This window comes from Tachyglossus aculeatus, chromosome 11, assembly GCF_015852505.1.
Source record: "Tachyglossus aculeatus isolate mTacAcu1 chromosome 11, mTacAcu1.pri, whole genome shotgun sequence".
In the NCBI taxonomy this organism is placed as follows: Eukaryota; Metazoa; Chordata; class Mammalia; order Monotremata; family Tachyglossidae; genus Tachyglossus; species Tachyglossus aculeatus.
This window is the reverse complement of record NC_052076.1, coordinates 2,891,811-2,906,898: the sequence shown is the minus strand read 5'-3', so window position 1 is coordinate 2,906,898 and position 15,088 is coordinate 2,891,811. Positions and strand designations below refer to the sequence as shown.

The 15,088-nt window shown below is 51.7% G+C and overlaps 1 protein-coding gene across 3 annotated transcripts in view; it reads right to left on the bottom strand.

Moving 5' to 3' along the window:
- Nucleotides 1-15,088, bottom strand: part of CDON (cell adhesion associated, oncogene regulated) — a 115,091-nt gene that overhangs the window by 15,346 nt on the left and 84,657 nt on the right. For all 3 annotated transcript variants that reach the window (XM_038753897.1, XM_038753898.1, XM_038753899.1), the window contains 5 exons: nucleotides 14,429-14,632; nucleotides 10,235-10,416; nucleotides 8,779-8,884; nucleotides 3,832-3,954; nucleotides 983-1,198 (listed from right to left, as the gene is read on the bottom strand). In XM_038753897.1, the coding sequence (XP_038609825.1) occupies nucleotides 983-1,198; nucleotides 3,832-3,954; nucleotides 8,779-8,884; nucleotides 10,235-10,416; nucleotides 14,429-14,632 (831 nt within the window). The remainder of the gene's footprint in view (nucleotides 1-982; nucleotides 1,199-3,831; nucleotides 3,955-8,778; nucleotides 8,885-10,234; nucleotides 10,417-14,428; nucleotides 14,633-15,088) is intronic.

Sequence of the window (15,088 nt, the reverse complement as noted above, 5' to 3'; positions counted from 1 at the left end):
CCATAGCAGCAGAGAGGAGAGCCAGGCCGGTAAACACGGGGTACGTTTCCAAATCACGCTCTCGGGCCCGCCTGCCATTTTCCAGCCCCGCCAAAGAGCGAGTGCCATCTTGCCAAGCTTCCGGGCATGGAGGACCCATTCAACTTGGAGGCTGATTCCCAGCCCCGGCTCTCCTGGGCAGCTGCAACCCCAAAGCTCCCCATGGCTTCACTTCCCTCACCCCTCCATCCGTCTCCTAAACGGTGGGCGGAGGAGACAAACAGGGTTGACGGGATCGGGGGGCGGAGGGGGCAGTTGCCCCAACAACGGCAGCAAGAACTCCCGGCCTCGCCATTGCTCTTCCCCCTCTCCTTGGTGGTCCACCAGGACGAAGGTTTCCCAGCCGAAAGCAGATACTTGCTGAAGGGCCCGGTTGGTTTTGGCACCCGGTGTATTGCTGGCCGGGCTGTTTATTTCTTCCGGGCAATTTAATTTGATGCTCTACTTACTTTGGCTTGTAGCGAGGGCAGGTTTAGTGTCACCCGCTCCCAATGAATACTTTCAAACATTCATGCTTTGTACCGTGACACTGAGATGCTCTGGCAAAAGTGTTCGCTGTCAATATTTATTCTGTAAATATTTTCTGTTGGAAAGAAATGGGAGGAGAATGGGGAGGACAAGGAGGGACGCTGCACTGCCCAGTGGAAAGAGTCCAGGCCTGGGAATCAGAAGACCTGCATCTGAATCCTTGCTCCGCCAACTGTCGGCTGTGTGACCTTCGGCAAGTCACAAACTATCCGGGACTGTTTCCTCATCTATAAAATGGGGATTAAGTCCTACTCCCTCCAACTTCCACTGTGAGACAGGGACTGTGTCCAACCCAATTATCTCGTCTCTACCCCAGCGCTCAGTAGAGCGCTTGGCACGCAGTAAGCTCTTAACAAATACCATAAAATACCATTAAAAGGAGGAGGAGGAAGAGAAGGGCATTAGAGTGACTTACTCTGAATGGCATTTTGCTGGCGGTTCTTCCACAGGCACATGGCGATGAAAACCATAAGAATGAGCACCATGACGCCCAGCACGCAGCCCACTATCAGATACAGCATGTCGCTGCTTCGGGCGGGCCCGGTGGCCGGCCCGGAGTGGCCCCCGGGAGAAATGGGAGGGGTGCTGAGGTCCTTCAGGGGCTCCTCGGAGGCGCCGGGAACACGTTTCACTAGTTGAAAAACAGAAGAAAGACGCGACGACGGCCTTAGAGTGAAAACCAGCCCCTGGGGGATAGCTTACTCATTCAAAGAGGTCTGAGGAGAACCGAATCCAGTCTGTTTACCCTTGTTATTGAAACATCCTGACCACGGATGAGTCAGCGTGGGGGCTCCTGGTTGGAGCCCTGGAGCTGAGGCCCAGGCGCAGCGTTTGGCACGACTTCAGCCCGAAAAGTCAGCAGAGCAGAGCGCTCACCACGCCCCCGGTCTCGCCCGTACGGTGCCTTGAATGCCCCTCTCCAGCCCGGGAGAACAGGTAGACTATAAGCTCGATGTGGGCCGGGAGTGTGTCTGTTTACTGTTGTACTGAACGCTCCCAAGTGTTTAGTACAGTGCTCTGCAAACAGTAAACGTTCGATACATAACAGTTTGTTTGGCAAGCAGCCCTCACTGCTCCTGCCACCTGCACCTATGCTGACCTTCCTTCTGCCGGGCCCCCCCTCCACGGCTTCCAGGCTAAAGCATTCAATCACCTTGCCCCCTCCTACCTTACCTCGCTGCTTCTCCTATTGCAACCCAGCCCGAGCACTTGGCTCCTCTGATGCCACCCTACTCATTGGACCTCATCTCGTCTTATCTAACCGCCAACCTCTCGCCCACATCCTGCCACATCTGGTCTGGCACCCCCTCCCTCTTCATATCCAACAGATAATTACTTTCCCCACCTTCAAAGCCTTATTGAAGGCATACCTTCTGCAAGAGGCCCTCCTTTCCTCTTCTCCCACTCCCTTCTGCATCACTCCTGCACTTGGATTTGCTCCCTTTCTTCACCCCCTCCCTCCGCCCCACAGCACTATGTACATACCTGCATTTTATTTATATTAATATCCATCTCCCCCTCTAGACTGAAAGCTCACTGTGGGCAGGGAACATGTCAACCAACTCCATTATACTGTCCTCTCTGAAGAGCTTAGTTCACACTGTAAGCACTCAATAAATGCTTATGGCTCAGTGGAAAGAGCCCGGGCTTTGGAGTCAGAGGTCATGGGTTCAAATCCCGGCTCTGCCACCTGTCAGCTGGGTGACTTTGGGCAAGTCCCTTCACTTCTCTGGGCCTCAGTTCCCTCATCTGTAAAATGGGGATGAAGACTGTGAGCCCCCGTGGGACAACCTGATCACCTTGTAACCTCCCCAGCGCTTAGAACAGTGCTTTGCACAGAGTAAGCGCTTAATAAATGCCATTAAAAAATAAACAAATATGATTGATTGATTGATTGATTACCGAAGCTCACAAGGGCCCCCAGAGCTTGCAGGTGATGACTTAGCTCACCACCTGAAGTGAGCAGAACACGGCAGAGCCCAAGGGCTTTCTCTTCCCTGGATCAAAAGAGCTTTGGGGAGTCTCAGCAAGGCCTGTTTGCCACTAATTTGGAGAAAGACAACTTTAATGAAGCCACTGAAATGGTGGCAGGGTGAGTGGGGAGGGAGGGAGCGGGAAACAAAACAAAAATCAAGAAAAATTAAGTTAACTGGAGCTCATCATTTTCCTGGCGGATCAGAATCCTGCCCAACCCAGAGCGACCAGAGATCCAGGAGCCTTTTTTATTTTGTGTTTCAGACTGTACTGAGTTATACCACTGATACCACATCTGATCCCACATGTGTTTCCCTCAGGCCCCTATGAGGAAGCTGGCAGGCATCCCTCACGATTTAGAGGTGAAGAAACCAGAAGAGAGGTTGGTCGACTCAGCCGGCTCCAAGGGAAGAAGCGATGGCCAGGATTAGCGGGTTCCAGGCTCGCTCTGGCCTGGTCACCAGTCAAGTCAGTCGATCGAATTTATTGAGCGCTTAACGTGAGCACAGCGCTGTACTGAGCCCTTGGGAGAGTACAACAGACGTTCCCTACCCACGGTGAGCTTACAGTCTACGACCCCGAGGAGGTGGTTTTCAGAATGAAGCAATGGAACGAGGGCCAGATGTCTTCAGGACCCCGGTGGGAAACCACGTTTGGCAAGAACGTCTGGTATAGAGAAGCAGCGTGGCTCAGTGGAAAAGAGCCCGGGCTTTGGAGTCAGAGGTCATGGGTTCAAATCCCGGCTCCGCCAATTGTCAGCTGTGTGACTTTGGGCAAGTCACACAGAGAAGCAGCATGGCTCAGTGGAAAGAGCATGGGCTTTGGAGTCAGAGGTCATGGGTTCGAATCCCAGCTCCACCACATGTCTGCTGTGTGACCTTGGGCAAGTCACTTCACTTCTCTGAGCTTCAGTTACCTCATCTGTAAAATGGGGATTAAGACTGTGAGCCCCACATGGGACAACCTGATCACTTTGTATCCCCCCCAGCGCTTAGAACAGTGTTTTGCACATAGTAAGCACTTAACAAATGCCAACATTATTATTATTATTAAGTCACTTAACTTCTCTGTGCCTCAGTTACCTCACCTGTCTAATGGGGATGAAGACTGTGAGCCCCACGAAGGACAACCTGATCAACTTGTATCTGCCCCAGGGCTTAGAACAGTGCTTGGCACATAGTAAGCGCTTAATAAATGCCATCAAAAAAAAAAAGGGGGAAGGGAGAACGGGAGATTGGCTCTGCTGGAACAAAACACGACCGTCACAGGGAAGGGCTGGTCCTCACCCACCTTTAGTCTCGCAGATCATCACGTTGCTGAACTCGCTCTCCCCGCCCTCGTTGAAGCACTGCATCTTGATGTCATAGGACGTTTCGGGCTGCAAATGACCGATCAGGTGCCACTGCTTCGAAACTAGGAATCAGAAACACCGAGCAGTGAGCAGTCAGACAAACTAAAGCCCATCTCTTCGGGCCTCTGCAACGGATCTTGGTCATTCTTCGGAGGCTGACAGGAGTCCTGGAGTCCCTGCCAGAGCAGGTGGCCGTACGAGGGATGGCTCCCTGTAGCTTTACTCTAGGGATATGGAGGGTAGCAGTCACGGTAAAAGGGGTACCGTCTCGCGCTCTCCTCCCACCACACCCCAGCTCACGCTCCTCTTTTGTCCCTCCCCTCCCAATCTTCCCAACTGTACCTCGTTCTCAACTCTCCCACCCCTTCCTCCCACCTTTAATTCTGTCACAGGGTTTAGGTCCTCGGCGTCAGGGAAAGTTTCTTGTGCTTCTTTTGTCTAACTCAAGCACTGTGAGTGCAGTGCCCTGCATTCAGCAGATCATCATACTCGTCATCACCAATGGTATTTACTGAGCGCTGACTGTGTGCAGAACATTGTACTACGTCCTTGGGAGAGTACAGTATAACAAAGTTAGTGGGCACACTCCCTGCCCACACGAGCTTACAAAAACCATCACTGGCTACCCCTGGAACTCCTTTCCCATTCAAATTAACCGAACCACCCCTCTCTCTGTACAAAAACTATCACTGGCTACCCCTGGAACTCCTTTCCCATTCAAATTAACCGAACCACCCCTCTCTCTGGTCTTCAAAGCCCTTCTAAAATTCCTCCTCCTCCAGAGATTTCTCCAGTTAGTTCTCTTCTCCCCATGTCACTTTCTCCCCACTACCAGCTCAGCACTAATGCACGCACAGCAATTTCCAAATTCTATTTAATGATTTAGGAAGCAGCATGGCCTAGTGGACAGAGAACGGGCCTGGGAATCAGAAGGGCCTGGGTTCTAATCCCGGCTCCCCCACTTGACTGCTGTGTCACTTCGCTTCTCTGTACCTCAGTTACCTCTTCTGGAAAATGGGGATTAAGACGGGGCCCAACGTGGGACAGGGACTGTGTCCAACCTGATTAGCTTGTATTTACCCCAGTGCATAGTACAGTGCCTGGCACATAGTAAGCGCTTAACAAATACCATAAAAAGGGCACTCACTTGTTCACCTCTTCCTCTTTGTATTCTCCCCTTCCTCCTAACCGTCAATTTTTCTGTGACTGTCTTTACCACTAGATTCTACGTTCCTTGAGAGGAGTATTTCTGTCTACTCATTCTGTTGTCTTTTCCCAGGTGCTTAGTGACATGCTCTGCACACAGCAGGTGCTCAATAAATACCACTGTCTGATGAGGAAAATTCTTGAATCCCTTCCTGAAGCTGCACGAAGAAATCCAAAACAAGTTCCCGGCCTTAATCGTTCTCCGTAGAAGGACGGACCTGTCAGCAGTGGTGGAAAGGTGGAGGGGCCTCATTCATTCAATCATATTTATTGAGCGCTTTCTGTGTGCAGAGCACTGTACTGAGCGCTTGGGAAAGTACAATACTGTAAACAGTGACACTCCCTGCCCATAGCGAGCTTACAGCCTAGAGTGGGGGAGACAGACATCAATACAAATAAATATAATTACTGATCTGTTCATAAGAGATGTGGGACTGGGAGGAGGGAAGAGAAAAGGGAGCAAGTCAGGGCGATACAGGAGTGAGTGGGAGAAGCGGAAAAGTAGGGTTTAGTCTGGGATCTGACTTCTCCCTCTTTTCCCTGCCACGGCCCAGTCTGAGAAGTCCCAGAGTCCAGAATTGGGATGAGGGGAGAGTGGGGGGCGTGCAATGGAACACACGGCAGGGGCAGATTAGCCCCTCAGGTGCGGTGCTGACGCCCATTGCGGGGCTCTAGTAGAGGAACCAGGAAGCAACAGTTGAACTCAACATACGCCACTCATAATGATGATATCCGTTAAGTACTTACTATGTCCCAAGCGCTATACTAAGCAACGGGGCGGATACGAGCAAATCGGTTTGGACGCACCACTGCCCCACATGTGGCTCACAGTCTTCACCCCCAATTTACAGATGAGGCAACTGAGGCCCAGAGAAGTACCCAAAGTCACACAGCAGACAAGTGGAGGGGACGGGATTAGAACCCGGAGAAGCAGCGTGGCTCAGTGGAAAGAGCGCGGGCTTTGGAGTCAGAGGTCATGGGTTCAAATCCCGGCTCCGCCAATTGTCAGCTGGGTGACTCTGGGCCAGTCACTTAAGTTCCCTCATCTGTAAAATGGGGATGAAGACTGTGAGCCCGCCGTGGGACAACCTGATCACCTTGTAACAGTGCTCTGCACATAGGAAGCACTTAATAAAAATGCCATTTTTATTATTAACCCCGTTCCTTCTGACTCCCAGCTCTGTGCTTTTTTATCCACGGGGCCACGCTGTTTCCCACCCCCAGCCTTCCAAGCCCCCTCCCCACGGCGGATGCCAATTCACGCGGCGGGAGAGGTGTCGTGGTACAGAAGGGCGGTTCCGTAACAAAAGGCGTGGTTTCTCTTTCTGCAAAAGTCTGCCAGCCAGAGGAGACAGAGAAAAACCTGCTAGCAAAACTCCACTGAAGGGACCAGGCGGCCTGGCCCACTCTCGCTTCTGGCTCCTCGTCTGTTGCCCCCAGCCCAACAAGCATCTCTAACAGAATCATTTTTGTTGTCTGTGGCTCCCGGCCAGCAGCTCATTTAGAAGCCCTCCTTGACTGAGTACCCGGGTATAAATCACCCTCCGTTTCTACTCCGGTGGACCTGGGACAAATTTTAATAAACAGGGACCCTTCTTGGTGAGTTTAATGAACTGTTTGAGCAGTTTTAAATCCGCCTGGAAAATACCTCCTCCGACTGTTTCCACTGTTTCTTAGAAACTCAGCGGTACCACCTACTGTTGTCAGGATTAATTAAAAGGGGGGAAAAATAGCCAGAGAGAAATCTGCTTGGCTGACAGGTCCAATATCACCCGGCCTCCTTCCGAGCCACACAGACAAAGGTATTTCCCACCGACAGTACGACCACCCCCACCACCTCCCCGGCCGGCTCAGCGAACAAAACCACCCGCTCGGCCCCCACCTCCAAAACACACAAACGCACACGCAAACACACATTCACACACTCAAGATTCAGCTCTTGTACGGAGAAGGTTCTGCTTGTTTTAGGATTAAGCCGCCCTGAAAGGCTCAGGAGGCAAAGAATTCTCGGCCTCATTTCTAAATGGCGAGAGCCCCCAGAAGAAAATTGATCTCGAGACTGGCTGGAGCTGGGATGAACCTATCCCGACAGGAAGCGAGGTTCTTTCCAGCGTTGTCAGCTCTCCGTCATCTTCCCGGCCCTCTGCTCTTCCTGCCACCCCACCCTCCCGCCCCCCAACTTCCCTCCATCCACATTCCTTGGAGTAATTATGGCACCAGGCTGAGGTTTCCATTTCACACCACCAGTGGAACTGGGGGAAGCCTGGGAATTTTTACTGCCCTCTCCGGGGACCGCTGGGGAGGGGAGGCATTTCAAACGGGGCCCGGCCATGTTAGGTGACTATTCAGTTGCCACGGTGACCCTTCAGCGGCTGAAATTCCAACTGCAGAAAACCTGACTTCTTCCTCGACACTTTCCCTGAACATTCAAAGATTACAGGGAAAATGGAGTCCTTGCTGTTAAAAACCAAACAGGCACACCAACTCAACAGCTAACTAACGGCAGATGATATCTTATAAAGGAGAGCTGGGAAAAGTTGAGGCTTGATCGGAAAGACAAAGTGAACTTTCAGGTGAACACCTCTGGGAGACAAGGGCCCCGATTAATTGGTAACTCTGCCATTTTTGCAAGATGAGAAACTTTCACCAAAACCGGCATCCTAGAAACCATTCTGTCGCCTCCGAATAAATGGAGATTTTAATCCAGAACTCAAGAGAATTTAGATAAACCGAAAGGAAGCCTCCTAACGGCACACTTTCCGATTGAATTCGGCTGGAAACGGGGGCTGCTTTAAGGCAAGAACCTCGGTGATGCGAAGCTCCATTTCACTCAGGAACTGACCTAGGAGTGTGAGACATCTTGGTCCCCAGCTTCAAAACAGCTGAGCAGCTGCTAATGGTTTCCAGCCACCCCCAGAAGGCTTCAGAATGCAGAAACTCGAAAATCGGGATAAGCAGATTTCACAGAACACTGGAGTCCACTTAACGTCTGACTGCATGGAGTCTGTTTCCAAATGGGCTTTGGGTGCCACGGGCAAAAACCCGTTCACAGACAATACCGCTGGCTGCTAGGGGGTCCTTAAAAAGAGCCTCAATATCTGCGTGTAGCCATCAGTCACAACTCGGCCCCTCCCCACAAAATCACAGCCCCATCTGGGACCGCATAGGCCAAAAGAAACCCCTCGGCCCAGAAAAGTCCCCCGTTCGCTCTCGTATATATATTTTTTTAAGCCGACTTCCTCCGTGGTCCCCAGGACTCAGGAAGCTCCCAGGGAGAAATGCTTTGGGGCCTCTGGCCTCCAAAAAAAGGATTTTCTGGTTTATTTGGATAAAACTGAATTTGTCTTGATGAACTCCAAAATGCCTGCTGAGGTCTTTTGGGCAACCCGATCCATCCTCCCTAACAAAGGGAGTAAAGTAAGGGAGCTGCCAAAAGCTCCTCCTTCGTGAGCAGAAGCCGCGGGTTGGACGGCAGGCGGTCACCTGAACAATTCTCCCCCTTAGGGAAAAGACTCCGAGAGACGTGTGCAGGTCAGGACTTAATCATTCCGAATTCCTGAGCTTTGGAATCCAATCAGACGGCGGGGGCTGCCTTTCTCTCTTCCAGCCTCCCCACCAGGATGACGGCAACGCCCCTCGAGACCCCTTCCTGCCTGACTTGCCAGCGAGAGCGGACTTACCTTCCACCACATCCCTCTTGTAATCACTGTCATTGTCGCTGTCAGTAGGCCGGTAGTAAATGTAAAATCCTTGAATGGGGGTATTGTTGTTGCTTGAAGGAATGTACTGGAAAACAGAAGAGGAGATACCTCAACGAAAGGCAGAATTGATTTGACTTCCCTGGGTCTCACGTTTCACCCTTCGGCGCTCATTACTCCCCATCTAGAGTCCCGTCTGTATGGTGGCCCTGTCAGGGCTGGTGCGTGGAAGAATCAAAAGCGGACAAAGGGAGGCAGCTAATCTGACCAACCGGCAGTTAAGCACTGACCCACCTAATCACTCGATATTAGCATCACTCAGATGTGTCCAGCATCAACCAATCATCCCTAACCCCGGTTTTAACGGGGGCTTCTGGCCCCCGCTTTGGTCAATCAATAAGTGTTAATCGTTGACCTCATCAAAAAAAACCAACATAACTTGCCCACACTTAACCACCGGTGGTTGACTTGCTAGCAGACAACGTTGGCCCGTATTTAGACAGAAATCGCTGGCCAGAACTAGCAAGAGACTGGCAGGCACGATCCTCAATGTCAGCTCAGATATGGCAACTAATTGTCCCATTCTATTTTAAGAGGTGGCACCGGAGATGAGAAAAAAGCACAGAACTGAAGGACAGAAAGGGCAGGGCGGAGAGCACTGGCTTGAGGGGTGCAGGGGCAGGAAAGTCAGTCAATCGTATTTATTGGGTGCTTACTGTGTGCGGAGCACTGTACTAAGCACTTGGGAGAGTACAATGTAAGACATTCCCTGCCCACTATGAGTTTACAATCTAGAGGAGAAGACAGACGTTAATATAAATCAATAAATTAGAGCTATGTGCATAAGTGCCGTGGGGCTGGGAGGGAGATGAATAAAGGGAATGAGTCAGGGTGATGCAGAAGGGAACTGAAGAAAAGGAAAAGAGGGTTTAGTAAGGGAAGGGAAAGAAAGTTCAGAGGCGAAGGGGAGAAAACCCATCTGAAGAGAGCAGGGGGCAAGAGTTTTTAATGAACGAAATGAATGGGAGAAATGACCGAATTTTGGGAAGGGCTGCTTTTCTGGCTCAGATTTCTGAAGAATGACCCCAATTCTTTCCGGTCGCTTTTGAAAACGGCCATTGAGAGTCCCTGAATCTAGTGGGTGAGGGACTGAAGCGCAGAGAAAATAACTTAGCCTTCTGGAGCCATCAGCTTAAAACGACATCGGGCTCGACACAAATAAACCACGAAACGGCCCGACAGAGATTGGGATCCGAGCCAAGACGACGCCAAACTTATTCTCGACCCTGCCCCGGGTAGCCCCCGGGCAAGCTGCTTAGCATCCAGGTGCTTCTCGGGATGGAGTTCGGTGGCCTCCCGTTCCCGGACTCGAGGAGATGAGGCTATTCGGATGCAAATCGGGGGGGGGGGGGGGAATCTGGTCGCTGCGGCCACTCACCGTCCACTTCAACATGATCTGAGTGTCGCTCACGGCCTCCGTGTAGGCGATGTGAGGCCCGGCGACGGGGCGGTTGGAAAAGCGGTTGGGGAAGCCGGCCACCTGGTAGGGCCGAGACGCCGAGCTCCGAAAACTCTCGCCGTAATGGTTGACTGCGATTACCCGGAACTTGTACGTGGAACCTTGGGGGAAAGAAAACGACACACAATTTAAGCAGTCAGAGTCGAGAGAGAGTGCTTATACACCTTAAAAAATATCCAATGGGGAAAAAACATCCGCCTGCAGCCTCTGTGCAACACTGTTTTATATCAAGTAGAAGTTACGGGTCCCTTGCTCCCAGAAACGCTCTCAGAGCCAAAGGGAGAGAGATGGGGGGGAGGTGTAAGGGGAGGGGGGAAGCAGAGATGGAGGAGAGGAGGGAGAGGGGAGAAGCGAGGCGGGGGAAGAGAGAGAGAAAAACAAAGAGATGGGGAGGAGCTTGGACAGAGTCCAGAGGACAGAGATAAAAATGATTAGGGGTTCGGGAAATCACATCCCTCTAAGGAAAGGATACAGGAATTGAGTTTATTTGGCTGGGAGCGGAGGAGGTGGAGGAGGGATTTCAAGTTTTCGAAGGGTCACCGTGCAGGGGCTAGGGGCCTTTCTCTAACTCTGCAGGGGCAGCCCGAGGGGAAGGTCTCAAAAGAGATGAAAAGCTTCCTGAAGGTAGGGGTACCGAAGGGAGAAGCAGCATGGCATAATGGATAGAGCACGGCCCTGGGAGTCAAGTCACGGGTTCTAATTCTGACTCCACCGCTTGTCTGCGGGGTGACCTTGGGCAAGTCCCTTCACTTCTCTGTGTCTTACTTACCTCACCTGTAAAACGGGGATTGAGATTGTGAGCCCACCAACCCCAGCCAGTGGCGGGGAGCCATCTGGCTCCATTCCGCCCACCTGCCCCCGGTAGCAAGAGCCCACAGAGTACAGGGCGGTGGAAAACGAGGCCCGACGACCCTCTTGGCCAAGCCAAGACTTGTCGGGGTCAATCCCCTCTTCAAGAGGAACCCCTCAGGCGGTGATTTTTGTCTCAAATGAAGACCCTGAGGCCTCGAGAACCTTAGCCATCAGGGATGCTTTTTGTCTCAAATGAAGACCCCAAGGCCTCGAGAACCTTAGCCATCAGGGACGGCCATGCCACCGTGATGGGACCGGGGCGGGGGGTGGGGGTGGGGGGTCAAACTGCCACACATTTCTGCTCCCCTGGGTGGGCTCTAGTGGCGAAGAGCCCGGGCAGACCCATGTGTCCACATCATGCACCCCAGGCCTGAGAGAGAAGCTGAGCCCCTGGGCATTGGGCCGGCCCAGACGCTCAAACAGCAGGTTGGACCGGGGGTCACAGCTAAACCAAAACGTATTGTTGAGCCCAAGCACTTGGGAGGAGACAGCTGTTGATGAATCAACCGACTGGCCCCTCTACCGTCAACGTCCTGAGTTCAGGAACTCTTCGCACACTTTGCTTTCTGCTTTTGGCCAGCCGCCAGTCCTCCGCTGAGCATTCCAAGCCCGCTGAGGAGTGGACGGGGGATTGCCGGAAAGCCCAGAAAACTTCTCTCTCCGGATGTGGCTTTCTGATGTATGTATGCCTGCTCTTGGTCAATTCTGCTCCTTATCTGAGGGAACGGCTCAGACTTGGCCAAAAACATCAAAATCCTGGGCTGACAGAAGGAAAACGTTGGTAACTCAGACCGTGGCCAGGTGAGCGGGCAATCCCTGCAACATGCGGAGGGTGTACCGAGTTTCCGAGCAAAACTACCAGATGGAGAGGCCCTTTGGTGCCTGGGCGCTTTCCTCTGGGCCTTGCTGCCTTCGTGCTCTTATCCGAAAGCCGGCGGGGAAGCAATCAAAGGCATAGGGGACCTCGAGCTCGGTTTCTTCCTCATCAGTGTCCTCACCCTCTGACGGTGCAGAAGGAGGATCAGGCTATCATTCATTCATTCAATCATATTTATGGAGCGCTTAATGTGTGCAAAGCACTCCACTAAGCGCCACCAGCCACCGCTTCCACCACCGCACAACACTTCTCCGTCGACCGGCACTCAACGTGTGGTCGTGTGCTCTCAAGGTCTGGGAGGGAATCGGTTTCAAAAAACCTCGATCTGCGCTGATAAAATGGAGCTCCTCATTCAGTGTTCCGGATAGGATGAAACCCTACTGGTCATAAAAATGTCTTTTAACTGAGCCTAAACTGAACTGACAACCAAGTTCCCTGCAAGCACTCTTACTATTACTGCTACTAACACTACTGAATTCATTGGGGCGGATCCCTGAGTTACGGGCTAGGGAAAATTCTGAAAAAAACCCAACCAGGCTCCATCCCACTGCTTGAGAAGTTTACAATCTACTGGGGACGGCAAGATAAGCCCCAAAATGAAAATGCAGGTTCAAATAAAAATGTCAAAAGTATGAAACTGAAGGCTATAAATAACAGACCTCTATGTGCATGATTTCCCGGGGATATAGGAATCTACATAGATGGAGTGGGAGACTTGACCAGGATTATGGTGGCGGGAGGGGGCTGGTTAATCACAGAAAACTTCATGCAGGTGGTAGGCTTTAAGGAAATAAGTGCTTAGTACAGTGCTCTGCACACAGTAAGCGCTCAATAAATACGACTGAATGAATGAAGGAATGAATGAGATGACAGATCAGGAAGCTAATTGGATACTAGCTTCTGCCAGCAGCAAATTCACCTGGAGTTCACCCTCAAAGCTTCTCCGATTAAGCCCTTTAGTCCCCGCCCCCCCTCTCCCTCTGTGCCTTCTATACACTTGAATCTCTGACCTTTGGGTATTTGATATTCATCCCACCCTCCATCCACAGCACTTAATGTAAATATCTTTAAATTACATTATAAATGATTTATATTGTGTGTCTCCTCCTCTAGACTTCACTGTAGGCAGAGAACGTGTCTGCCAATTCTGCCGTATTATACTCTCTCGAGAGCTTAGTGCAGTGCTCCTCACATAGTAGCAGCGTGGCTCAGTGGAAAGAGCCCAGGCTTTGGAGTCAGAGGTCATGGGTTCACATCCCCACTCTGCCACTTGTCAGCTGTGTGACTTTAGGCAAGTCACTTCACTTCTCTGGGCCTCAGTTACCTCATCTGTAAAATGGGGATGAAGACTGTGAGCCCCCTGCGGGACAACCTGATCACCCTGTAACCTCCCCAGCGCTTAAAACAGTGCTTTGTACATAGTAAGCACTTAATAAATGCCATTATTATTATTATTATAGTAAGTGCTCAATAAATGATGTTAAAAAAAAGTTTCAATTCCCATGGAAACCTACGGTATGAAATGAAAGGAAGGCAAAGTTCTTTTAGAGCCTTTGCCTGACTTTATTAGGCCAATCCGGTCTTGCCCCGTTAGATTACTGCATTAGCCTCCCTGCTGGTCTCCCCTCTCCAACCTAGACCAGATGCTGGTCTCGACTTTCCTGCCTCTTTCCACTCGTTCACACCATTCCCCCGCTGGCATCAGGTGGACCACAGCTCTCCCCACATTCAAAAGCCCAGGTAAAATCCTATGTGCTCCTCGCTACCCCCAACCCATTTCCCAGCCCCCTGAGCCATATCATCCCCTCAGCCAACTCTAGCCCTCATGAGATTATGTTCACCCTCTTTCACACTCACGTATATATGTCCGCTTTACTTTTCACCTCTCTAGTTTGTAAACATGTTTTCTCCCCTGTTAGAGGGCAAGCTTCTTTTGGGCAGGGAATCTTGCACTTTATTCTTCCGCACTTCCCAAATCACAAAGCGGGCACTCAAATTCTACTGCTACTAAAAAAATGCTGCTGCTAATCAAAAATACCGCTGCTACTGCTACTACTGCTAGTAGAATTACTCTCTAATGTTGCTGCTTTCAGCCCACCCTCTCATCTGGACAATGCCAGTGACCAGTTCCGCTTAGTCACCTAAATTCTCTGTGCCTCAGTTCCCTCATCTGTAAAAAGGGGATTAAGGCTGGAAGCCCCTCATCTGGACACAAATGCCAGTGACCAATTCCCTCAGGGCCCCATGCAGCCACCCCAAAACACAACCCCACCACAGTGTGTTAGCAGGACTGGACGCTTTGGGATAAAGCCCCAACACAGCTTAAAATTCACTGGCCAGAATAGCACGGGGGAGACACGGAGCTGACGCAGGGGAGGGCGCACCTGGCTCTAAGCTGCGGACCTCCACAGACAGTTTGGATGGTGGGATGTCTTCGGCGGCCACCAGCCAGTCGTTTTTGCTCATTCGCTTGTACTCGACTTTGAAGGCAGTGATGGGGGAGCCCCCGTTGGCCCGGGGGATCCACGTGACGTAGACGGACGTCTCCGAGGCGGTAGAAATGGTGGGCCGGTCCGGGGCCTCGGGAACTGGGGAGGGAAACGGACCCGGTCAGCTCTCAATCAGCTCTGGTTATGGGAGCCGGGGTGAGAGGGGGCCGGCCCGGGCGTGCACGAATGAGTCCCAGTAACCAAAGACGTCATTCTGACCCCAAATTTCAATCCTTTCCCCCACTGTTGGAGCAAAGCTGCTACAAAACTACAATACCGCCCCCGATCACAGGGCTCGAGGGTGATAAAGCCCCAGAGAAAGGCCTACGGATGAAATAATCAGCAGCCGAGAAGCTGAGAACCGGGCGAGGGAGAAAGTGGCAACCAAGCAGTCTTGGGGACCAGAGCTTTTCAGCTGCCCCTTAGTGCCCCTTCGAGGTACCATGGTGACCGTGAGGATTATTGTATAGGGCACTGGATGGCATCTTCTAGTTTGAGAAAATAAGGACTTTGCCCTCTTTGCCTCCTGTCCCCGAGATACTCAGGGGGGTGCCC